Raw genomic sequence first — 24,785 nt, forward strand, 5'->3', positions numbered from 1 at the left:
TTTTCATATTTGTAGAGTTTCCCTCTAGCATGAATTCTCTGGTTAGAAACATCACCATATCAGTAATATTCACAGTTGTTTTCCTTCAGAGTGAATTATCTCAGGCTGTGAAAGTTCTGCATTGTTTGGTAGTATCTACCAAAGCTGACCAAACGTACATATGCTGTAGGACCCAGCAATTCCATTCCTAGTATAAACACAAGAGAAATGAATGTATGTACACCGAAGGACAAATATGTTCACAGAGGCATTATTTATTATAGCCCTAAGCTGTAAACAATGAAAAAGTCCATCAACAGTAGATTGGATAAATTGCAATTTAATCATATGATGGAATTCTATATAGAATAGAAATAAATGAATTTCTGCCGCATGCACTAATGATGAGTTTTACAGACATAATGATGAATGAAACAAGCCATATATAAAAGAATACATGATGTATAATCCAATTTATATAAAGGTTCATAATATGCAAAACCTAATTTATAATGTTAGAAGTCAGAACTGTGGTAAATTTTGAGGAGGTAACAACTAATTTTTGTTTCATATTTGCAATGAGAAATACAGTTCACACTTCCTTTCTTTTAAAACACTTCTGCTCACAATGTGGTCCAGGGACAACTACCAGTTGGTCAACTGCTTATTACTGGGTCACAACAAGGTATGTATTGAAATTGAAAATAAGCAATTTTAAATGTTTGTAGAAACTTGACAGAGGAAGTTTATGCCTACTGAATCTAATAATAAAAAATTTAGGGTTGTATTTTCAATGACTATTGTCATTTGTCCAGTTATTCTTTGTGTGTTATATAGGCTCACAAACAGTAGGCAAATTTGTGGAATAGTACCTTAAACAGTTGTATATTATTATATTTGCAAGCTATATCATGTACAGGGTTTACTATGACTTCAAAAGCTTTTACCAAAAAAGTCATATCCTTTACTGAATTCCCATGGTTTCTACCTTGTGAGTTTTTTGATGTACTATGAGGTTTGACTTACAACTGAAGAACTTCCCACATTCTCTACATTCATATGGTTTCTCTCCTGTGTGAGTTTTCTGGTGGCGAATGAGGTTTGATTTCCTACTAAAGGCTTTCCCACACTGAGGACATCCATTGGATTTCTCTCCTGTATGTATTCTCTGATGAACAGTGAGGATTGCCTTCTGGCGGAAGGACTTTCCACATTCATTACAAATATAGGGTTTTTCCCCAGTATGAATTCTTTGATGGAGAGTGAGGGTTGTCTTTTGGCAGAAGGACTTCCCACATTCACCGCAAATATAGGGTTTCTCTCCTGTGTGAGTTCTCTGATGTACAGTGAGGGTTGTCTTCTGGATAAATGCCTTCCCACATTCATTACATTGATATGGTTTCTCTCCTGTGTGAGTTCTCTGATGATCAATGAGGTATGACTTCTTTCTAAAAGCACTTCCACACTGAGTACATTCATAGGCTTTCTCCCCTGTATGTGTTTTGTGATGTCTAGTGAGAGTTGCCTTCTGGCGGAAGGACTTCCCACAATCCATACAGATGTAGGGCTTCCCCTCTATATGTGTTTTCTCATGAAGAGTGAGGGCTGTCTTTTGACGGAAAGCTTTTCCACATTGATTGCAAACATAAGGTTTCTCACCTGTGTGAATTCGTTGATGTTCAATGAGATATGACTTCCTTCTAAAGCTATTCCCACAGTAAGGACATTGAAAGGGTTTCTCTTCTGTTTGAGATCTCTGATGCACAATAAAAATAGACTTTCTGCAGAGGAACTTCCCATATTTGCTGTATGCATGGGGTTTCTTCTCCATAAGAGTTTGTGAATGGGCACTGAGATTTGACTTTTCGATTAAAGCTATTCCATCTTTATTGTATTCATAGGGTTTTTCTCCTCTGTGGGCTCTAGTATGTGTAAATAACATTCCTTTCATAAGGAAGGATTTTTCACATTCATTATGACCTAATGATTGCTCAGGAATTTGAACCTTCTGATGCTGAATAAGCTCTTGTTTACCACTCAGACTCCTTTCTGTTTGTTTACAGAGATTCACTGCAGTATGCATTTTTTCATTCTTAGTATTGAGGAATGATTTCTCCCATCCATTACTCTCACCAAACTTCTCTCTTACAGGGCTTATATTTCTACTGACTAATTCCGAAATATTTTTTAAAACCTTTCCATCAGGCTTATATTCACGAAGCATTGTTTTTGAAATAATACGGTTCTTGCCTACAGTAAGTGTTTTCCCAAAAATATTACTTCTTTCCTTAATTAGTCTTTTGTGGTTGATGAATATGACTGATTTAGAGTGCCTGTCTTGGTATTCTTTGAACTTCACTAAAACATCTTCAGCTTTTCCATCTTCTTCTAGAAAAGAATAACAACACTGTAAGTTTTCACATATATGTTATGGATTGGATGTATATACAAACAACCCATTGTGCAACTGTCTGCCTCACGATTGTGGTCTACACAAAGGCCAAAATAAATTACCTCTTGGTAGGGAAAATTCATATGATATAAACACAAATCCTGCTACACAGTTAAAATGAGGAAAAATTGGCATAAGAAAAGAACACTCATATCTTTGGCATATTGTAAATATAAGCTACATTGAGCAGGTATAATAAACACAAGGACAAGTAAACAGAAGACAAAGGATGATGAAAGTGGGATTGTTCTTGGAATGGGCAGATTCAGAAATAACGGAGTGAGCTTATTAAGGGTACTAACCAGTAAGCAAGGGAAATGTTCAGGTAGAAATTAAAGCCTAAATATTATTCCCTCATGCCTAAATATGTGTTATAAAATACTTCCATTTGTTTCTTCCTTATTTGCATGTAATCCATCCATGGCAAATGAACTTTCTCAAGCACTCATTGCTTTTTCTTTTCTTTTTACTTTTTTAAAGATGTTATTTATTTATTTGACAGAGAGAGAGAGAGGCAGCGAGAGAGGGAACACAAGCGGGGTGGTGGGAGAGGGAGAAGCAGGCTTCCCACTGAGCAGGGAGCCCATTGCGGGGCTCAATCCCAGAATGCTGGGATCATGACCTGAGCCAAAGGCAGATGCTTAACCACTGAGCCACCCAGGTGCCCCTCAAGCACTCATTTCTTAGTGTTGAAAGAAACACCGTTTATAGCCTAGGCCCTAACTCTCCACACAACTTATTTTCTCTTGAAAGGGAAGACTTTGGGAAACCTATTTCCATTAGGAATTGTAAAATAGGGACACCTGGGTGGTTCAGTTGGTTAAACATCTGCTTTCGGCTCAGGTCATGATCTCAGGGTCCTGGGATCAAGCCCCACGTCGGGCTTCCTGATCAGCAGGGAGTCTGCTTCTCTCTCTCCCTCTACCTCTCCCCGCCCCCCATCCCATCCCACTCTTTCTCACTCTCTCTCAAATAAATAAAATCTTTAAAAAAGGAATTATAAAATAACCAGAGAAGAAAGCATACTTGAAACATGAATATAATCACTGTTGTATTCTGAATGCTGCTACCATCAATTTATTCTTCCAGAGATGGTCAATAACTAAATTCTCCTGACCATCAGTTCTAACTTTTCCTCCTTTCATTTGCTGAATTATTTTTTCAGTTTTCAGGAAGGGTGGGTTTAAGGGGCGCCTGGGTGGCTCAGTCGTTAAGCATCTGCCTTTGGCTCAGGGCGTGATCCCAGAGTCCTGGGATAGAGCCCCACATCAGGCTCCTCTGCTGGAAGCCTGCTTCTTCCTCTCTCACTTCCCCTGCCTATGTTCCCTCTCTCGCTGGCTGTCTCTCTCTGTGTCAAGTAAATAAAATCTTAAAAAAAAAAAAAAAAAAAAAAGGAAGGGTGGGTTTAAGTTTTCCTCCCAATGCAGTAACATACCCTAACTCCGCTATTCCCTATGGGGGATGTGAAGGCCTACATTCTTCAACTGTATGATTACAGCACTGATTGACTATTATTTTTCTTTCTTTCTTTTGACTCTATTATTTTTCTTATAATTTTTGGCTATACCTGATCATTGTTACCTTACTACCACCCATGTCTAGTAGGGTAATTTTAAATATGGATTCATCTTACCCTTGACTTGTGTCTTATTTACAATAGCCCTTAACTGGTAACTGCCCAAGTATCCATCAAAAGGTAAATGGTAATATTGTGTCCTGTATGTATACAATGCAGTATTACTCACCAATAAAAAAGAAAAAAATCTACTGATACACAATGGAAAGAAATGAATCTCATTTTTCAGAGTGAAAGCTTTATGCAAAAGAGTATATATTATACAATTCCATTTATGTGCAGTTCTAGAACACACTAAAATTAATCTTATTAGTAACTGGAGTTACATCATCTAAGAATCTCAACCACCTTCAGAGACATTCTACTATTCAATTTATCCAAAAGCCTTCATACGTTATTTTTATACTTTCATGTCTAATTTGTCTGAAATAAGATTATAATCTGGACCGTTCATTTCAAGAACTCTTTCAACAACCTGCTATTTTAATATGAATATTACATGTAAAATGCTCAATTTGATAATATTGCCTTCCCAACTAAAACTTATGCTCTTGGATGCCAATATTTTATTGACTATCTTCTGAGTATATGTTAACACATGGTTATCTGAGATATAGGGATGTGATCTTGGCATGTATATTTAAAAAAACTTATCATTAAATGATTTCTGAATGGATGAGAAAGATGTTTTCCTTGCATGATATCAAAGATTGGTAATTACTGAATATCTAGCCTCTATTACAAACTCCGGTAAAGAAAAGAGAGAATCTTATTTGGGGGAACTGTTAATTGGATGGGGAAAGAAGCTTGATCATACCAGAGCATGCGTCTGTTTACAATTTAGACATAAGTAGAATATGAATGCAGCAAAAAAGGAAGTGACATGGTCTGGAGTAGTCAAGGAACATTTCACAGAGGAAACTTGATCTTTTAGCTACATGATATGTAGTATTGTATAGTTAAGAATATACCCTTGCCCAAAGAGACATCTGACATTTGCCTTTGGCTCCTGGGAAGTAATCGCTAAGCCCTTCGTATATGTATTTGGTTGCCTGGGAGCCTTTGGCCAGCCAGAAAATCGCAATATAATTTAGGGTGAGGTCTTTGAGCCACACCAACCAGTGTGATTTAGGGTGGGTGCTTTGGTTACACAGTATCAGCTTGACCTTTTAAGGGGCTGAAAACTGAGATTGGCTACATGTACCGTTAATAATGCCTATGTCATGGAGCCTCCTTATAAACTCTGGACAATGGGCTCAGGCAATGCTTCCCTGGCAATATTCTGTATGTATTGTCACACCAGCAAGGTAATGCTGTCCATGATTCTACAGAGAGAGATCTACTAGAAGCTTCATGTTTGGTACTTTCCTGGACTCTGCCCTTTGTGCTTGGCTGATTCTAATCTGTATTTTTTCTTCTGTAATAAACCATAACTCTTGAGTATTATAGCTTTCAGTAAGTTCCATGAGTCCTTATAGCATACTGTTGATACTAGCACTAGTCTTGGGGACCCCTGAGCTTACAGTTGGTGTCAGAAGTGAGGGTGGTCTTGTGTATACTACTGTACCCTCTGACTTGTAGTAGGCTAACTTTGCAAGTATCTATATGGGTATGTAGCAGCTATCATATAGTGAAAGGGTCAGTTGTGAGGAATAAAATCCATTGTATGGAGTACATCTGGGGGACTAGAACAATGAGATGAGCAAGAATTCTTGGTCACAGAGAGAAATAAATTGGGAATGATCAGATGGGACATTTTTCTGTCAGCCCTTGAAAAAGAAGGGACTTAAATTTCATATAATAAGTGATATCTTTTCGGTTTATTGACAATATAATCTGAAATAACTGGGTAAAAATCATGGCAAATCCAAATAGTAATTATAGTAGTTACTGAAACAATATGCTCTCATTTTGGAAGAGGTCAGTAGCAAATGAGGATATGAGAGGATGTAAAGATAACAAAAATTGTGAGAGATAATTAAGTATAGCAAAGATGATGGAATCAACCTGCTACTACAAGGGGCTGACTGTGGGGGTGCCTGGGTGGCTCAGTCGTTAAGCGTCTGCCTTCAGCTCAGGTCACGATCCCAGGGTCCTGGGATGGAGCCCTGCATCAGGCTCCCTGCTCAGCGGGAAGCCTGCTTCTCCCTCTCCCACTCCCCCTGCTTGTGTTCCCTCTCTCGCTACCTCTTTCTCTGTCAAATAAATAAATAAAATCTTAAAACAAAAAACAAAAAACAAGGGGCTGACTATGGGAGAAAAAGGAAATAGAAATAAGTAAGGATAAGGTAAAGACAATGACTATTATTTCTGATAAGTCAATAATCAAAAGGATGACACAACTGATTGTTGTCTTATCGTAGGCAGATCAAAATATACACTAGAGTTCAAGTGGGAGAAGTGGGCTGAAAATGTCTATTTGAAAGCCATTCACATAAAACAAGAAAACCACAACTTGAGAATGGATCAGATTGTTATAGTTTACAGGACTTTTTTTTTTTTTAAGAGAGAGAGAATGCACGGACGTGCAAGTTGGGGGAGGGTATGCAGAGGGAGAGGGTGAGAGAATCCCAAGCAGACCCTGTACTCAGTGCAGAGCCTGACACAAGGCTTGACCCTACAACCGGAGACCAAAACCTGAGTGACCTGAATGGAAACCAAGAGTCAGATGCTTAATTGACTGCACCACCCAGGTGCCCCAAATTATAGGACTTTTATAAAGGCAAGAACTGAAGATGAAGAAAGAGCCTTTAAGGATACCAATGAGAGACCACACTGAAATAAAATCAATTTATTCAATAAATATTTTTCTAGGCAATAAAGGAGGGAGGAAAAGCAACAAAGATGTAAAAGGCACTCAGGGAAATAGGATTAAAATGAGTTAGTGTTTTTTTACCCAAATCAATGTGGGTAGGTATCAGGCATCTGAGCACTATGGTATGGAACACAGAGACTTACTGGAAATAAATTTATTGAAAAAAAGTGATACCAAAATTATCTTAGGGCCACAGCATATGGATTTTGAAACCTGATGGCAGGTGTCATGGTAAGAATAGGATGCGAGTCCGACTGCAAGAAACAGTTAAGACATTGCACCGGGAAAGAAAGGAAAGAAAATGAAAACTAAGAGGAAGAAATACTAGATTTTAGATAAATTTTTGGATAGATTTAAGAATGCCTATAAATAGGAGACTGAACAAAAGAAAAAAGATAGAGGACTGAAATGTTAAAGACATGAAAGACAAGAAAGGCCTAAATCAGCAGTTCCCAAAGTGTGATTCATGGACCTTAGAATATGAGATCCTTATGTGGGAGGTGAGGAGGGGGAGAGGTAGTCCATAAAATCAAAACTATTTTTGTTAATAACAACACTCCATTTGTCTATGTGTCTCCTTTGTACTTGTGGAATTTTAATTTATGAAAGTGACTGATGACATAGGCTAACGCCATTAAAAGATTTTCCGTACATTTCCTGAGAGTAGGGGACATACCATGCTTTGCAGGGCCACATGTAGAAGCAGCAGGGGTGGTCAGGAGGTAGAAAGGAGAGGGGCGAAAGCCTATGCCAGAGCCTTTTTTGGGACTTGCTTGCATGGGAAAAGCAAAGCAGGGCAGGGGAAACAGTTTAGGACTGGCTTTTTGAACGGTGTTGGGAGGCTACGGGTTATAGGGGTGGTCTTTAGTTGTATGCTACCTGGCCCTGGGTGTTTTAGGGCACGGGAAATGTTGGCTTGGTGTGTGTGAGTTAGGTAAAGGAGGTAGTTGAGGGTATGGACTTGGGGTTGGTTGGTTTTTATATGAAATGTGGGCTTACCAAAAGGTTGTTTACTGTCTCTATGAATTAGCTAGCTCTGGGAGGGGCAATCTCTCCCCAGGCAGCAAGGCCCTCTAAAGTTGTCAAAACATCATAAAATATAGAAAATAAAAAATATGATTAATACAGTGGGTAAAATGCTGGCACATCAGCATAAATGAACACACTGGCACCAATCTATAATAGCAATCACTATATTTCTAATCCATAAGAAAAAAGGCTTCATGTAAGACTATTTTTGATAAAGCAGGAAAAAAATCATTAATTTTATTAGCTCTCTACTGTTGAGTACACATATTTTCAATATTCTGTGTGATGATTAAAGATGTATGCATAAAGCAATTCTGTTGCACACCAGAGTATAATATTTTGTGAGGAAAAGTGCTGGTGTAATTATTTGAGTTGAGAACTGAATACAGGGCCCTCCACTCCCTCCTGCTGTACCCAAAAACAGAATGTTCCTGTGAAACCTTTGATAAGCTGAAATGGCATAGAGTGAAGAAGCAATTACCATTAATTTATACAGAAAAATTTTTGAGCTTATTCCCAGATCCAAAAAATAACCTCTCTTTAGCTTTCGGACACATCTTGCTAACGGATGTGCAAAATAAGTTCAGATAAAACACAGATGCTCAAAGCTATGGCAGTTTGATGATGAGATGATGAGTGTAGTTCCTGGGAAGGAGCCTGGCAGTGCCTCTACAGCTCGCTGCAAAACAAACGCTGAGTGCTATTTTTGCTTTTCACCTTGATTTGTAAAAGCAAAACTCCTCTTTGGATTTCTTTTGGTTAGTGAAAACAGGTACTAATGGAGGTCCTTAGTAAAAACAAGGTGGCATAACATGAAGTTTCAAAAAAGCAGGGGATATATCCTTTTTGTAGAACAGCATTTTTTTTCAGATTTTATTTATTTGAGAGAGAGAGCATGAGCAGGGGGGAGAGGCAGATCGAGAAGGAGAAGCAGACTCCCCACTGGGCAGGGAGCTCAATGCGGGACTCGATCCCACGATCCTGGGATCATGACCCAAGCCGAAGGCAGACACTTAACTGACTAAGCCACCCAGAGACCCTAGAACAGCATTTTTACTTGAGAGTACAACTGATCATTACTCAGATGTGAGTATCTGGTAGACATTTTCTTTTTCTGTTTTTAAAGATTTTATTTATTTGTCAGAGAGAGAGCACAAGCAGGGGGGTGGCAGGTAGAGGGAGAAGTCGGCTCCCCGTCGAGCAAGGAGCCAGACGCAGGACTTGATCCCAGGACCTAAGCTGAAGGCCGACACTTAAACCAACTAAGCCACCCAGGCATCCCTCTGGTAGACATTTTCTTTCCTTTTTTTTTTTTTTTTTAAAGATTTTATTTATTTATGTGACAGAGAGACAGCCAGTGAGAGAGGGAACACAGCAGGGGGAGAGGGAGAGGAAGAAGCAGGCTCCCAGCCGAGGAGCCCGATGTGGGACTCGATCCCGGAACGCCGGGATCACGCCCTGAGCTGAAGGCAGACGCTTAACGACTGCGCTACCCAGGCGCCCCTGATAGACATTTTCTTGAACAATGTGAGCATGTTAATTCAAGGAAAACATCTACTAATATTTGTAACCAATGATAAAATTCAAGTGTTCAAGTAAAGGTCATTATGTTGGAAAGCTTGTATTTGCTACAATGAGCTTGTCAGCTTCCCAATACTTAGACTTTTCTGATGACATTTCTGATGATATTAACAAATGTGGCCTTTGGTATTTTTTAAATTAATATTGTATACGGGAACATGTCAAAATTTGGAAGATGTTAGATGTCACTGAACAATTACTTTCCAAATGATTAATATATAATATTACCAAAAAATGCATGGGTAAAATATCCACTTAAGTAGACCATTGGCTTCTATGTAACAGCGTACAAAGGTTTATTGTTATGGTTTCAGATTCTACACTGCAACTAACTGTTCAGGAATTACCAATTGTTACATTTGGGTGTAGTATTAATGAAGAATATCTATGACAATCTAAAAAGGCTCTTAAAGTATTTTTCATTCAGGGACACCTGGGTGGCTCAGTCGGTTAAGCGTCTGCTTTCGGCTCAGGTCACGATCCCAGGGTCCTGGGATGGAGTCCCGCATCAGGCTCCCTGCTCAGCAGGAGCCTGCTTCTCTCTCTGCCTGCGGCTCCCCTGCTCATGCTCCCTCTCTATTTCTCTCTCTGACAAATAAATAAAATCTTTAAAAAAATAAATATTTCTCATTCAAACTATATGTAATGCATGAAGGAAGGTTTTCTTCACATATTTCGATTCAAACAACATTTTGCAACAAACTGAATACAGAATCCAACGTGAAAATCAGCTATTGTTACATAAATCTCAATTATGTAACAACTCCACTTTTGTCACTATTGTTTTTCTTTTGGGAAATATTTATTTTTTGTAAAAATATGGTTTTATGTCAACATGTAATAAGTTTATTATTTTTATATTGTTTTAAAATAAATTAATGCATAGTAAAAATGTTTTGTTTTAACTTCTAATAGGGTACACACACACATATGCACAAAGTTCTTTTAATCCTTAATAATTTTAAGAATATTAACAAGTCCAAAACTAAAAAGTTTGAGAAATTGCTGACCTAGACATCCAGATTCTGATAATGGCAAAGAGGTTAGTATCAAAACAACCTTCCAGCTGATAACAATGATAAACTATGGACTAGCTGTAAAAGACCAACTTGTTTTAAAGCACTAAAGAGTGATCAAAAGCAGGCAGAAACTGAAGTGGATAAAACATTTGAAAAGAAAGAAACCACACTACGTAATGTATCCAGGTTTTCCACTGTGGGCCCTAGTAGTTTGTGCAGCACACAAGGGATAGATAGATCACTGGGAGAAAGCAGGAGTCATCCTGTGCAGAAAAATCTGAGATCAAGTTCAGGGCTACTAGAACAAATTGAGGAAAAAATCTTAGGACAAAATCTGAGAATGGAAAAGTCATAGAAGAACCCCTAAATTAGCATAAACCTCTCCTCAAAACCTTGGTTAACTGCATCTGCAGGGCAAGACTGCAAGAAGCAAAAAGGAAAAAGAAAGCTGGAGCACTGGAAGAACTGATTAAAGATTTCAGCAGCTGTTTAGCTCTGGAAAAATAGTTTTTAATACCAGTCCTGTGCCAAGTCAGAGGAACCTGGTGAGAGGAACCTTTGATCTTTCTACTGAAACCCCAGAATGGCCATGTATAGGAGTAAAGGCTGCATCCCAGGACTAAGAGAAATACCATAAAACTAAAGGCAAAACTGAAACCGAAATAGGTATCATCTAAGAAACATAAAAGCAATTTTAAAAAGGAATCGTGAGCTACCAGTAACTTAACTGCCTTCTGGGCGAAAACTCAGCAATCTTCAGAGTAAGAAGAAAGGATCCAGCATCTTGACAACATATTATCTACAAGGTTTTCCTGAGAAGAAATAGGAAAATATGACTAATAGAGAAGATAAAAAACAGTCAACAGAATCAGACTGATGTGTCCTCTACATTAAAATTACAAGATAAGGAATTTAAAATAACTATAATAAATATGTTTACAAAATCTAGAAGAAAAGATGGAAATATGGGTGAAGAGATGGAGAATTCAGAAGAGATAAGGAAATGCAAACTTTAAAAACCTTGTATCTTAAATACAAAGTTCATTGGATGGGTTTAACAGCATAGGAACATAAGAGAATGAAGAATCACTACTTTGGAAGTCTGGTTAACAGAAATTACCCAAACTTAAAAAAAATTTAAATTCCTTAATAAACTCTACAGAGAATAGGTTAAAATTATTTAAAAAATAATTGTAGAAATACTGGACAAAATTTCTTCAAATTTGCTCTAAAACAAGAACTCTGCGAAAACGCTAATTTACTTATTAGTTCTAACAGTTCTTTTTAGATTCCTTAGGATTTATTAGGCACATAATCATGTCATCTATAAATGAAGATAGTTCCCCCCCCTTTTTTAAGATAGTTCCCTTTCTAATTAGTAGCCTTTTAGTTTCTTTTTCTTGCTTTATTGTACTGACTTGTGTCTAGTACGATGTTTAATAGAAGTGGTGATAGTGGGCATCTTTTCTGGTTTTGATCTCAGAGGAAAAGCACTCAGGCTTTCTACCTTGAGTATGATGGTGGCTATAAGTTTTTCAAAGATACCCTTAATGAAGCCAAAGGAAATTCCCTTTGATTGCTAATCTGTTCTAAGGCTTTATAATAGGAACTGAATTTAATTATTTTCCCATGTCTACTGAGATATTTTCATGGTTTTACTCCTTAATTTTTTTCTAGTTATGTTAAGTGGCACCTCAGATCCTTGATTTTAGACACCTTTTCACCTTTATATGGGGAATTACATAGATTGATTTTTTTTTAAAGATTTATTTATTGATTGAGAAAGACAGAACATGGGCATGAAGGGCAGAGGGAGACAGAATATCAAGCAGACTTCGCACTGAGCACGGAGAGACGTGGGGCTGTTTCAAAACCCTGGGATCACAACCTGAGCCAAAACCAAGAGTTGGACACTTAACCAACTGTGCCCCTGATTTTTGAATATCACATCATCTTTGCTTTCCTGGGATAAACTCTTTTTAGTCATGAGGTTTTACCCTTTTAAAATATTGCTAGGTTCTGTTTTATAATATTTTATTATAGATTTATTTCTAGCTTCATGAAGGATGTTGGTGTGTAGTTTTTTTATTTTTATAGTGCCTATGGTTGTGGATAATGCTGGCCTTATAAAATGAGTTGGGAAGTGTCCTCTCTTTCCTATTTATTGACATAAAATTATTTGTTTATTCCCTAATTGTCCTTTTAATGTCTGTAGGATCTGTATTGATGCAGCCTCTTTAATTTTTTAATATTGGTAATTTGTGTCTTCTATTTTTTTTAAGATTTTATTTATTTATTTGACAGAGAGAGACAGCCAGCTAGAGAGGGAACACAAGCAGGGGGAGTGGGAGAGGAAGAAGCAGGCTCCCAGTGGAGGAGCCTGATGCGGGGCTCGATCCCAGAACACTGGGATCATGCCCTGAGCCAAAGGCAGACACTTAACAACTGAGCCACCCAGGCACCCCCTTCTATTTTTTATTAGTATAAAATTATTATTAACCATATTAGCTATGGTTTATTAATTTTACCAACTATTTTAATGAATTAGCTTTTGGCTTCATTCATTGTTCTCTATTATTCTTCTGTTATGTATTTCACTGATTTTTGCTTTAGTCTTTTATTTTTTCCTTTTACTAACTTTTTATAAAAAACTTTTCAAGTTTATTTAAGTAATCTCTACATCCAATGTGGGGCTCCAACTCCTGACCCCAAGATCAAGAGTTGCATGCTCTTCTGACTGAGCCAGCCAGGTGCCCCTCCTTTTACTAACGTTGAATTTAATTTCTTTTTCTTTTTCTAGTTACTTAGGGTGACAGTTTAGATCCCTGATTTAAAAGGATAAAAAATTAAAATGCTGCTTTAGTTGCATCCCACAATTTTTGATATACTGTTTTAATTATCATTCAGTTCAAAGTATCTTTAAATTTACTTTATGATTTCTTCTCTGATTTCTGTTATTTGGAAATGTGGTGATTAATTTCCTAATGTTTGGAAAATTTAGAGATACATTTTTCTTAATTGAAGTATAGCTGACACACAACATTGCGTTAGTTTTACACGTAGAGATATTTTTAATTGAATTACAGTTGACCCTTGAACAATGTAGGGTTGGGGCACTGACCCACTACACAGTTGAAAATTCATAAATAATATTTGACTCACCCACAAACTTAACTGCCAATGGCCTACTGTTGACCAATAACATAAACAGTCAGCACATATTTTGTATGTTATTTGTATTATGTACTGTATTCTTAGAATAAAGTAAGCTAGAAAAAAGAAAATGTTATTTAAAAATCATAAGGAAAATATATTTACAGTACTGTACTTATAAAAAAATCCATGTATTAAGTGGACCTGCACTATTCAAACCTGTGTTGTTCAAGGATCAAATGTAATTCTGTTGTGGTCAGAGTCCATATTATGATTTCGGTTCCTTTCAATTTGTTGATAATTGTTTTACGACCCAGCATATAGGATCTATCTTGGTGAATGTTCCATGTAAAATAGTCTATAAAGATGAACTAGATACAAATGAGTAATAGTGTTTTCAAGCATTCCATAGTCTTATTGTTTTCTTTCTTCTCTCAATTACTGAGTGAGAGGTGTTTATATCTCAAGCTACGATTAGATTGCTCCTTTCAGGTCTATCAGTTTTGTTTCATATATTTCATGAATTCTCACTGAGGGTTTCTCCCAAGGGAGCAAAACTTATTCTGGGGAAATGATAAGTTTCTCAGGTATTACAATAGTCTGTGGCCCTCCAAATGGCAACAGAACATAGATTATGGTATTGAAATTTAATGGGGGGCAATTAGAAAAAAATCTCTAAAAATACTCTCTAGGGGAATGATAATCATAAAAAGCTGAGAAACAGCTTTGTATTCTGAAGCTGTGTTAGAATTGTTATGACTTCTGATGAAGTGTCCTTCCTTATCACTATAATATTCTGTATTCTGAAATCTACTTGGATGTATAGCCACTCCCATTTTCTTATGCTTAGTGTTTGCATGTGTAACAGAGTCTGATTCCATTTTTGAGGTCTTATTGCTTACAACTTCCTAGAGCTGCCCTTCTTTTTTACCCTCTTGCCCCACCCCTGGGCAAGCCAATAAGAGAGCTTGTATGCTCTTTCTATTGGTGATGGCAGGAAGTTTAAACTATGCAATCACTAGCCCACACGTAGAACCCTCACCTGACCTACCCCTCAACCACAATAAACACGAAAGCCAGATACACCCCCTAGCACTCACAAGCCATTTTAGGACCAGCCTGGGAATGTTTCTTGCTCTTTCCAGAAAGCCTGATTATGTCAGATTTTAGTCTTGACATCTGAAGCCAAATTTTGGGTGAGTGGAGTAGGGTGTTAATTTCATCCTCACATTGTGGTAACCACAAGACAGTATGATATATATTTTCATTTTTTTATGTTTCACCTTCCTGTGTCTCTATATTTAATATTTATATATATATATATATATCTCACATAGTTGGGTCTTTCTTTTCATTTCAGATATTAAATAGTCATCTTTAGATGTTTCATTTGGTTATTTCTATCTTTGCTATCTTGCCTCATTATGTTCATTTTTGCTTTACATCCTTTATGATATTGAGGTCATTTATAATGACTCTTTTAGCATCCTTGTCTGCAAATTCCACCACCTCTACCTTTTTTAGGTCTGAGTTTATTGACTTAGTTTTTTTTTTTTTCCAATTGACTGATTTGTTCCCCTGTGTATAGGTCATATTTTCCTTCTTATTTTTAATAATTTTTATTGCATATCAGACATTATCAGTTTAATGTTGTTGAGTTTAAGACATGTTGTATTTTCATATAAAGAGTATTGTCCTTCTACTGGCATTCCGTGGCAGCCATAGAGTTGCCCACAGGACCTCCCTTCAGGAAAGAACTTGCCATTCACGTGCAAGAAGTGTAGCTACTGGGCACCTGGGTGGCTCAGTTGGTTAAGTGTCTGCCTTCAGCTCAGGTCTTGATCCCAGTGGGATCAAGCCCCACATTGGGCTCCTTGCTGTCTAAAATTCTATGTAGTAACAAGTTGTCTCCATTCTGGCTAGAGAGAAATAAAATGATTCTTTGTTCAGTAGGCTATGGGAATTGTTCATGTCACAACACCATGGTAGTTGTATTTTCCTTAGAACATGTCTTTGTCTAGTCTCACAGAGTCTCACCTATACACCTGCAGGCTTATATTTAGCCAAAGACTCAAGGAGAACCTTTTCCAGATTTGGGGAACTCTCTTTCTGCATAGCTCACTTCTTTTGGGAAGTATGTCCTGGAAATTTTAGCCACCTCAATCTCCTTGAATGCCTATGTCAACCTCCTCAAGTCAGTAAAATTGTGAAGTTCTTTTTGGATTCCTTTCTCTGTACTGCAGTCTGGAAGCTGCCTTCAGATGAAAGCCTGGGATGAGGTAGGGCTCATTTCATTTGTTTCTCCTCTCTCAGGAATCCAGGCCTGTGCTGCCTGTTGTTCAATATCTAAAAATACTTTTGTCCAGTTTTCTTGTTGTTTCCTGTAGGAGTGTAATTCCAGACTCTGTTACTTCCTCAGGGCTGGAAGCAGAAGTCTTGAATTATAAAAATATAGGCCCAAATGGCTTAATAACGATTTTCATCAAACATTTAAGGAAGCAGTAATACCAATATTACACAAATCCTTTAAGAAAATGATGAAGAGGGAACACCCCCTGTTTGATATTGCTGACACAATTCTGATACAAAACTTTTCAAGGACATTACAAGAAAACTACAGACCACTATCCTTGGTAAAATCATACATAAAAACTTACTATAAAATTAGCAAATCAATATTAGTAATCTAGAAGCAGGATAATACATGTTGTCCAACTGGGGCTCATCCCAGGAGTCCAAATTTGGTTTAAAATTCAAAATAATTAATGTCATACATATAGTAATAGATTAAAGAAGATCATATGCTCATCTCAACAAATTTAGAAAAAGCATGTTAAAATCAACATTCATAATTAAAACAAGCAGAAAACTAGGAAAAGAACTTCCAGAATTTAATAAAGAGCACTTAGGAAAAGCCTACAGTTAATATTAGGCTCAAGAATGAAATATTAAATGTCTTCCTTCTAAATTTAATGAAATCTGAGAGACTATGGACTATGAGAAACAAACTGAGGGCCTCAGAGGGGAGGGGGGTGGGGGAATGGGACAGACCGGTGATGGGTAGTAAGGAGGGCACGTATTACATGGTGCACTGGGTGTTATACGCAACTAATGAGTCATCAAACTTTATATCGGAAACCGGGGATGTACTGTATGGTGACTAACATAATAAAAAATCATTAAAAAAAAATTTAGTGACCTGATAAGAATGCTGACTCTCACCACTTCTATTCAACATTGTACTGCAGATTCTAATCAGTACCAGAGAGTAAGAAAAAGAAATGAAAGCAATAACATATACAAGTGTAGAAATAAAATATCTCTTTTCTACAAAGCATGTTTTGTATGCCAAAAACTAAAGGAATATACCAAAACAAACAAGGGACAACAGTAGCAACAATGAAACTTAAGTAATAAATAGAATACAATAAGTAGAAGTATGCAAAATCATAAATAAAAGTCAATTATGGGTACATACATTAACAACAAACTGGAAAAAGAAATTTTAAATATCCTACTATTTACACTGGCATGAAAATATTAAAAGATTAGACATAATGAAATATGTATAAGGCCTTTATACTAAAAATAATAAAACATTGCTTACAGGAAGTAGAGAAGACAACTAAAATAGAAAGATATAATATAGTCATGATCTGGAAGACTCAACATTGCTAAGATGTTAGTTCTCACCAATAAAAATCCCAGCACATTTGTTTAAAGAGATCAAGAAGTTGATTCTAAAAATGTATTTAAAAAAGAAAATGACCCAGAATAGCTACAGCAATTTTTAAAAGAAGAAAGTTAGAAGACTTACTATGACTTCAAGACTTATTAGAAATTTCCAATAATCAAAGACCAAATAGTATTGTCAATAGGACTTAAAACACAGCAAAGGAAAGAATAGTCTAAAAATACACTGACACAAATATAATCAAACAATTTTTTGAAAAGATCACCAAGCAATTTAGTTCAATGTAACAAGTGATGGGAGAAATTGATATCTATATGGAAGAAAATAGACCTTCAGCCCTTACCTCACATCATAAACCAAACTTAACATGAGATGGGCTACAGAATTAATAAAAATAGCAAAATATTCATAACATTTTTAGAAGAAAATATAGGAAACTATCATCACAACCTAGAAGGAAAATATTTGAGAGATCAAAGAAGTAATTATAAAAGAAAATAATGATAAATTGGATTTCATCAGAGTTAAAAAATTTGTGCTTATTGAAAGACACCATTAAAATAAATAGACAAGCCACAGACCTGAGGAAATATTCAGAATACCTATATCAAATTCAAGACTTCTATCCAGTATATGTAAAGAATTCCTACTACTTGAGGAAAAAATACAGTACCCCCCAACAGAAATGGGCAGAACATCTGAATAGGCACCTCTGAGGAAGCACTTTAAAAAGTTCATCATCAGTCCTTAAAAGACATCTAAATTAAAACTGCAAAGATATACTACCATACCCTTCAGGATGACCAAAATGAAAATACTGGTAACATCAAACACAGAAGAGAATGTGGGATGATCAAAATTCTCACACATTTCTGGTAAAAGTTTAAAACGGTACAGTAACTTTTAAAAGCTAACAGTTTCTAAAAAAAGTGAAATATACACCTGCCTAATGAATGAGTGATACCACCTGTTAGGTGTTTACTGAGGAGAAACAAAAACATATGTCCACACAAAGATGTTTACAAGAATGTTCACAATAGCCTTATTCATAATGACCCCAAACTGGAACATTTCAAATGTCTATGAACTAGAGATGTATAAACAAACTGGTATATTCATATAACTGAATACTATTCTATAATTAAAAGAAACCATTTAAACTACTGTAAAAACATGTATATCTCTCTCACATTAAGCTGAGTTAAAGAAAATAGATATGAAAAAGGTCTAGGATAGACAAAACTAATCTATGCTAGTAGAAATCACAAGTGTGATTGTCCTCGTTGGAGGGACTGACTTGGAAGAGGCCTGAAAGAACTTAATGGGTTAATGGAAATGTACTTTATATTGGGTGTCACATACATGAGTTTATGCTTCTGTCAGAACTCAAAGGACTTCACACTTAAGATCTCCATGTACATTATACCTACAAAGCATGGAGGAGATTCTTGCTAACGTAATAGCAGTCAATATCTCTGTAAACAATAAGGCAAACAAGGAAAGAACTTACATGAGGAGTGACAGTCAAAATAAAAATTTAGATAGGCACATCAGAGATCTCAGGACTTTAAAAACAGATCCCTAATAAGACTGCAACTATAAAAAACCCCCAAAAACCCAAAATAGAAAATAACAGGTATTGGTGAGGATGTGGAGAAACTGGAACTCTTGTGTTACCGGGAATGTAAAATGCGGTAGCTGTTATGGAAAACAGTATGGCAGTTCCTCAAAATATTAAACAGAATTACTGAATGTTCCAGCAATTCTCCTTCGGGGTATATACCAAAAAAGCTGAAAGCAAAGACTCAAGTAGATATTTGTATACACATGCTCATAGCAGCATTATTTGTGGTAGCCAAAAGTTAGAAGCAACTCAGGTGTCCTTAGATAAGCAAAATATGATATATACATACAATTGGAATATTACTCAGCCTTAAGAAGGAAGGAAATTCGGATATACTACAATACGGGTAGACCTTGAAGACGTTATGTTACATGAAAAAAGCTAATCACAAAAAAGACAAATACCACACTGACTCCACTTATATGAGGTACCTATGTAGTTAAATTCATAAAGACAGAAAGTAGAATGGTGATTGCCAGAGGCTAGGGGGAGAAGGTAATGGAGAGTTATATTTTAATGAGTACAGTTTTAGTTCTACAACATGAAAAGAGTTCTGGAGATGGATGGTGGTGATAGTTGCACAATGTAAATGTACTTAATGCCACTAAACTATATGCTTAAAAATGGTTAAGATAGTAAGTTTTATGTTATGTGTATTTTACCACAATTAAAATAATAGATCCCTCAAAACATTCAAAGGTGTCAACTACCTGAGTTCACTGGATTTTGTCTGTGCAGACTCACCAAGGTAGCTCTGACTTGGAAACATTCTCTCTGTTGTCCATAGTTCTTCTCCTTGTTCCAACTTGCGGATCATATCAGGCTTAGTCACGTGAAACCCTGGTAATAAAAAATGAGATTTGGTCTAAGCTGTTTGGGCTTCAAAACTATTGAAGGAAGAGAAAGATACAGCTCTAAGGTGACAGACAAGGTACACATTAACATCTTACCAAGTTAATACCTTGCACTAGGCAAGTGAGGACATAATCACACTGTCTGCTAACAAAAAGAGATTCATCACCTCTGATCTCTGAAATTCAAAGTTCCATATGCTTTAGAAATTCTTGAAAGGAGATGTATGATGTTGCAAGATTCAAGGAATTTTCCTTACCAACAGAGATGAGGTGGCGGTAGTTTTCCAACATGACATCCCTGTAGAGGGCCTTCTGAGCAGGATCCAGGTGCTGCCACTCCTCCTGGGTGAAGTCCACAGTCACATCCTTGAATGACACTGATCCCTGTAAGGGCATACTCTAGTTCATCCTAAAGTGACTGGAACTAGTGAGAACTAGATACTGGAGACCATGTTCACTAGTCAGACTAGTTTTCTTATTTTGTGTTTTTTATTGTAGAAAATTCTCTCTGATAATACATTCTGTATTTACTTACTATCTCATACTAAAAATATATATAAGATCATACTATTTGCATTAAATGTAACTGGTTGCCTGGTGGACCAAAATGAATAAAACCCTGGCCTTGCTCATGAGAAGTTACAGGTTAAGTGAGAGGCATACATATAAATGCATACACCTTACAGATATTACAGATGAATGACAGAAATATGTACAAAGGAAAGTGCTATGAAGTGAAGAAAAATTTCATTTTGTATTCCAAGGCTTCACTGAGGACATCAAAATTTTGTCCTGACAATGAATTTGTTTTGTACATGGGATCAGCTTTTAAAATTCATGGGGAGAGGAAAATTAGCTAGTAAACTGAGGAAATCGTAAAAGGCACAGTATGTTAGGGAAGTCTTTGAGCTCTAAGAAGAAAAACATATATTGAGGTAGGCCGTGGGCATGTTTATGGAATAATACTAGATTTGTTCCTACAGAGCAGTGGTCTTAAAATGTACTGAGAATGCTCTCAACATATTTATATTCATTTATAAGTCAGCATTAATGGCAATCCACAGAGTTGATGATCTGCTCTTGAATGCAATCTGTTAGTATTTTCTTCCCTTTCAATATACTGTCTTGTACATTCCATTCTAATGCATAGGCCCTTTGCTTGGTCTGCTGCTTTGTGGAGTATAGAGAAATGTTAAATAGCACATATGTTATCTGATAAAATTTGTACTTCAGAGGCAATACTCTTGAAGACTGGAGAAGGCTTGAGGTGTGTTAAGTGGGAAAGACAAGTAACCATTGTTAGAGATGTTTCCTAGATTAAGGTGGTATTAGTGGTCTAGAGAAGGGAAAACTGGTTAGTGCATAATGGGTTGCAACAGAATTGGTTATAAATTGGTTGCAGAGTGGAAAAAAGAGGCAGAGCTCTTGGGTTACCTGCATAGGCAAGTGGGGAGAGGCTGAGACTAGAAAATGGACATGGAAAACAGAAGAAAGAATAAGCTGGAACAAAGGAGGTAATGAAGTAGACCCTGGAAATGAACTTGAAGTGTCTATGGGACATTCAGGTGGTCATAACTTTTGGAGATTGGATATATGATTCTGATACTCTGAACAGAAGTCTAGGATGAAGAGAGGTATTTGAGAGTCACTAGAATTAGATCAATATAAGCTTTAGAGTGGATCTGTGCATAGAGAAAAAGAGACAGTGAAGAGAAGAGAACCAGTTGGCAACTGGGGAAAACCAGTATTTTGAAGATGGGTAGATGAAGAGGAATTTTCTGAAAGACATGAAAACAGGAAAAAGTACCACCTTTGAGTCAAAGTAGAATGCTTTAAGAATGGAGAAGCATATGCATTTCATTCTGCTGCACTCACATGTAAAAAATTAGAAGAAACCAAAATGATAAGAAAAATCTGCAACAGCATTGAAATACTGGAAAGGTTTTCACTGGCTGGCCACCATTTGAAAGAATTGGATAAAATGGACAGGAGGATCACAGAGGGAGAATGCAAAATCACAGTTTTCTGTACAAGCTTGCAAGCAAATCTCTCTCTTGGAAACCTCACACAACAAGACATCTTACCACAAACTAATAATGTGATTTACCAACTCTGCCTCCCATTGTATCATTGCAAAACCTAGGTCACTGGAGATGATCAAAGTTTTTCCATGTCTGCTCCTTGACTCCTCACAACTTAGATCTCAAATCAGTGTCTAGACAAGATAGATTCATTAAAGATGGATAGATTCAGTAAAGCAATATATTCCTTTTTAAATCAAAATAATACATTTCTGTTCCAGCAGTACGTTTGTGAGAAGACTAAGAAAGGAGATGATGAATAATATACCAAGTCGATATGTAAACATTGGCTACAACTAGAAGGTACACGTGGGAAAGGCTTATGTTTATCTGGTTGGAGTAAGAAAAACTGGGAACAGGTCGGCAACTAGGTGGGGCAGGTGAGGAACGTAGGGTGCAAAATTTAGGGATGCACAGCCCTGAAAGTACTCCTTACATTTTGTATTTAGGCCACTTGCTTGCCCTACTGGAGACCAGTTTCATGGAAGCAAATGCCAACATCCAGGAAATTTAAGGATAGGGAAGCAAATGCTTGTATCACCTGAAAACAACTTATTTCAGAAAGAGAGGAAACATCATCTCACCTGAGGCATGGCTCTGAGATTTGCAAGAGATGAACCTTCTCTTTTGAGCCTTTCTTTTGGAAAAGGGAAGAATCCTGAGAAGGCAGAGATGGGAGGATACAAAGAGCCATGTGAAACCATATTTGACTTAGATCTCCCAGAATAATTCAGTTAAATCTGCATCAATTTTCACTGTTTCACCACTCTGTGTACCCACACGTATCAAGGGTGAAGATTAGTGGGGAAAAAAGCAAATTCTGCTCCCTCACCACTAGAAACCTAGTCTCTTCGTGAGTTAGAATGGATCTGGACAATCTGTTGTTGCTGGAGAGAGAGGGAACATTGTGTTTTTCCCTCTGCAGCTCTACCTTCCATCCACCATGGAAGACAGGTTTATCATATATTTCCAAATAGTTCTTCATGGACTTTCTACCAATTTACATTGTTAGTATCAGCACAGGAGAATACCTCCCTACAGCCTGATGAATACAGTTGATAATAAATTTTTAATCTCTGCCTATCAGATATATATTGTAATTCTAGCTTACACATTTCTTATTATGAGAGAAGAAGCTCCTTTTATTTATTTTTTGATGGCATCTTCTTATAGTATGTCTATTTTTCTCATATGTTTTAATTTTCTAATTGATATTATCTTCCTTTTTTATTTAGTAAACTAACAATTATTTTAAATTGCAAATAATTTTTCTTAGTTGCTCATATGACTATTAAAGTGTTTTTACCTTGTGAAGCTTTTTAAATTGTGTTTTCTTGTTTAGCAACACTACATATTAAGTAAACCATATTTTTTCAATTAATGTGAAATGCCATCTCTATCATATATTACATATCCCTATATGCTTGAGAATATCTGAACTTTAAGTTCTACTTAATCTTTATTGATTCACCTGTATCACACGACTTAATAAGCATAATTAATTACTGAAAATTAACTTATTTATTATAAATTTACTAATAGCTAATTTAAGGATTAACTATTGAACAACACTTTTTAGTAGTACAGGTATGGAACTAGAAAAGAAATTGATCTTTCCACTCTGTAGGTTCCCTGGGAGAGGATACTATGCTAAATGAAGTCTAAAGTATTGACTGCTACAGTGAATGTTTTAATTAGCAAATTATTTTAACTATTAAAATGAGACTGGCCTTGTGATTAAAAGTATACCAAATACTTTTTTATTATCTTGGAATGCCTGAAGAAGCTATTGACCCTGCCACTGACTTCATCCAGAAGCAGAAAACCTCACTCATATATCAGTGTTGAAAGTACTAGTTACGGGCAAAAATTGTTTTTTTACTGCTTGCTATTCACGGAACACTATTAATTTCAACACACTGGTTTTAGTTCACATAATGTTTCGCTGTAATGAATCTTACCATTTCGGAAATGAAATTTTACCTCTTCCTTTCCAATACTCATACCTGTATTTGCTAAATTGCTACTGAGGTACAATTTTGGAGGCAGGCTTAATGACCACTCTTCAGATAATCAAATCTTAAATACCCAACTAGATAGTAGTCGTGCAGAGTTTCTCAATCACGAAGCCATCGCAAATAATAACAGTAGGTTACAAACACATGCACAGTTATATTCAACCAAACTTACTTCAGAAAACCACCATCTCACAGTACCCATATGTCATTTACAACCTCAGACAGCACATTGCATAATTCCAGGCAAAGTCACAAAATCACTTTCACTTCTCCATAATTACCTATAGTATCAAGCAGGACCCACACCTAATCTAAAATTAGACACATAAGGAGAAACCCCAGGCAGCAACACAACTCCGTCCACTTTTCACACACAATCGGTCCCAACATCTCCCAGAGTAGCAGGCACCCAAAGCGCAGCAGGTGGGGCACAGGAGGCCGCCTCAATTCGGGGCGCACACGCGCACACACACATACACACACATACACACACACACACACACACACACACACGCAGCGCCCGCTGTATGAGGCCCCGCTCCCAGCGATGGAGCTTCCTCGGGTCAAAACAGACAATCCCCACCCCCAGCGCAGAGCTCGCTTCAGGTCAAACTCGATTGTCACCCTCAGGGTCACGCCCACGGACCACGCCCGAGGCCCCGCTCGCACAGATCCGAGGGTCTGGTTACCGTGGGCTCGGTTCCGGCTCCCTCCTCAGAATTACCAGGCCCGGCTGGAACTCCCTGTTTCCTCCCTGCCCTCCCCTCCGGGACCAGCTTCCTAGTCTGCCCTCTCGGTCCGAGCTCCGGGTTCCCGCCTCCTCAGAGCCCCTAGGACCTACCAACCTCACCCCCGGCCAAGGATCAGGCGTCTGCGCCTGCGCACTCCCTTGTGGGCCGGAGCTCCCAGG

At 37.2% G+C, this 24,785-nt stretch overlaps 1 protein-coding gene across 7 annotated transcripts; it reads right to left on the bottom strand.

Annotated features, from left to right (window-relative positions):
* Positions 1–238: 238 nt before the first annotated feature.
* ZNF382 (zinc finger protein 382) lies at positions 239–24,748 on the bottom strand. Of its 7 annotated transcripts, none has more exons than XM_087871093.1 (5): positions 24,717–24,748; positions 22,442–22,515; positions 20,034–20,118; positions 19,667–19,762; positions 239–2,367 (listed from the first exon to the last, which is right to left on the bottom strand). In XM_087871093.1, exons 2-5 carry the CDS (start codon positions 22,448–22,450, stop codon positions 944–946), a joined length of 1,614 nt encoding a protein of 537 aa, XP_087727219.1. In that variant the 5' UTR covers positions 22,451–22,515; positions 24,717–24,748; the 3' UTR covers positions 239–943. The 7 variants fall into 7 exon arrangements, with proteins under 7 accessions (XP_087727219.1, XP_045661185.2, XP_045661186.2 ...); XM_045805229.2 differs by having other exon boundaries at positions 20,034–20,160; XM_045805230.2 differs by lacking the exon at positions 24,717–24,748 and adding an exon at positions 24,565–24,710.
* Positions 24,749–24,785: the final 37 nt, after the last annotated feature.

This window comes from Ursus americanus, chromosome 21 (assembly GCF_024610735.1).
Source record: "Ursus americanus isolate L20-20 chromosome 21, mUrsAme1.1.p, whole genome shotgun sequence".
NCBI lineage: Eukaryota > Metazoa > Chordata > Mammalia > Carnivora > Ursidae > Ursus > Ursus americanus.

Bases quoted from the DNA above. Each gene is read 5' to 3' on its own strand.
- ZNF382 (XM_087871092.1), bottom strand. From the start codon at position 20,172: ATGCCCTTACAGGGATCAGTGTCATTCAAGGATGTGACTGTGGACTTC. The intron at 19,763-20,033 runs GTAAGGAAAATT...TTTTATTACCAG, and splicing joins CCGCCACCTCATCTCTGTTG to GGTTTCACGTGACTAAGCCT. The intron at 2,368-19,666 runs GTGAGTCTGCAC...ATTCTTTTCTAG, and splicing joins TCCAAGTCAGAGCTACCTTG to AAGAAGATGGAAAAGCTGAA.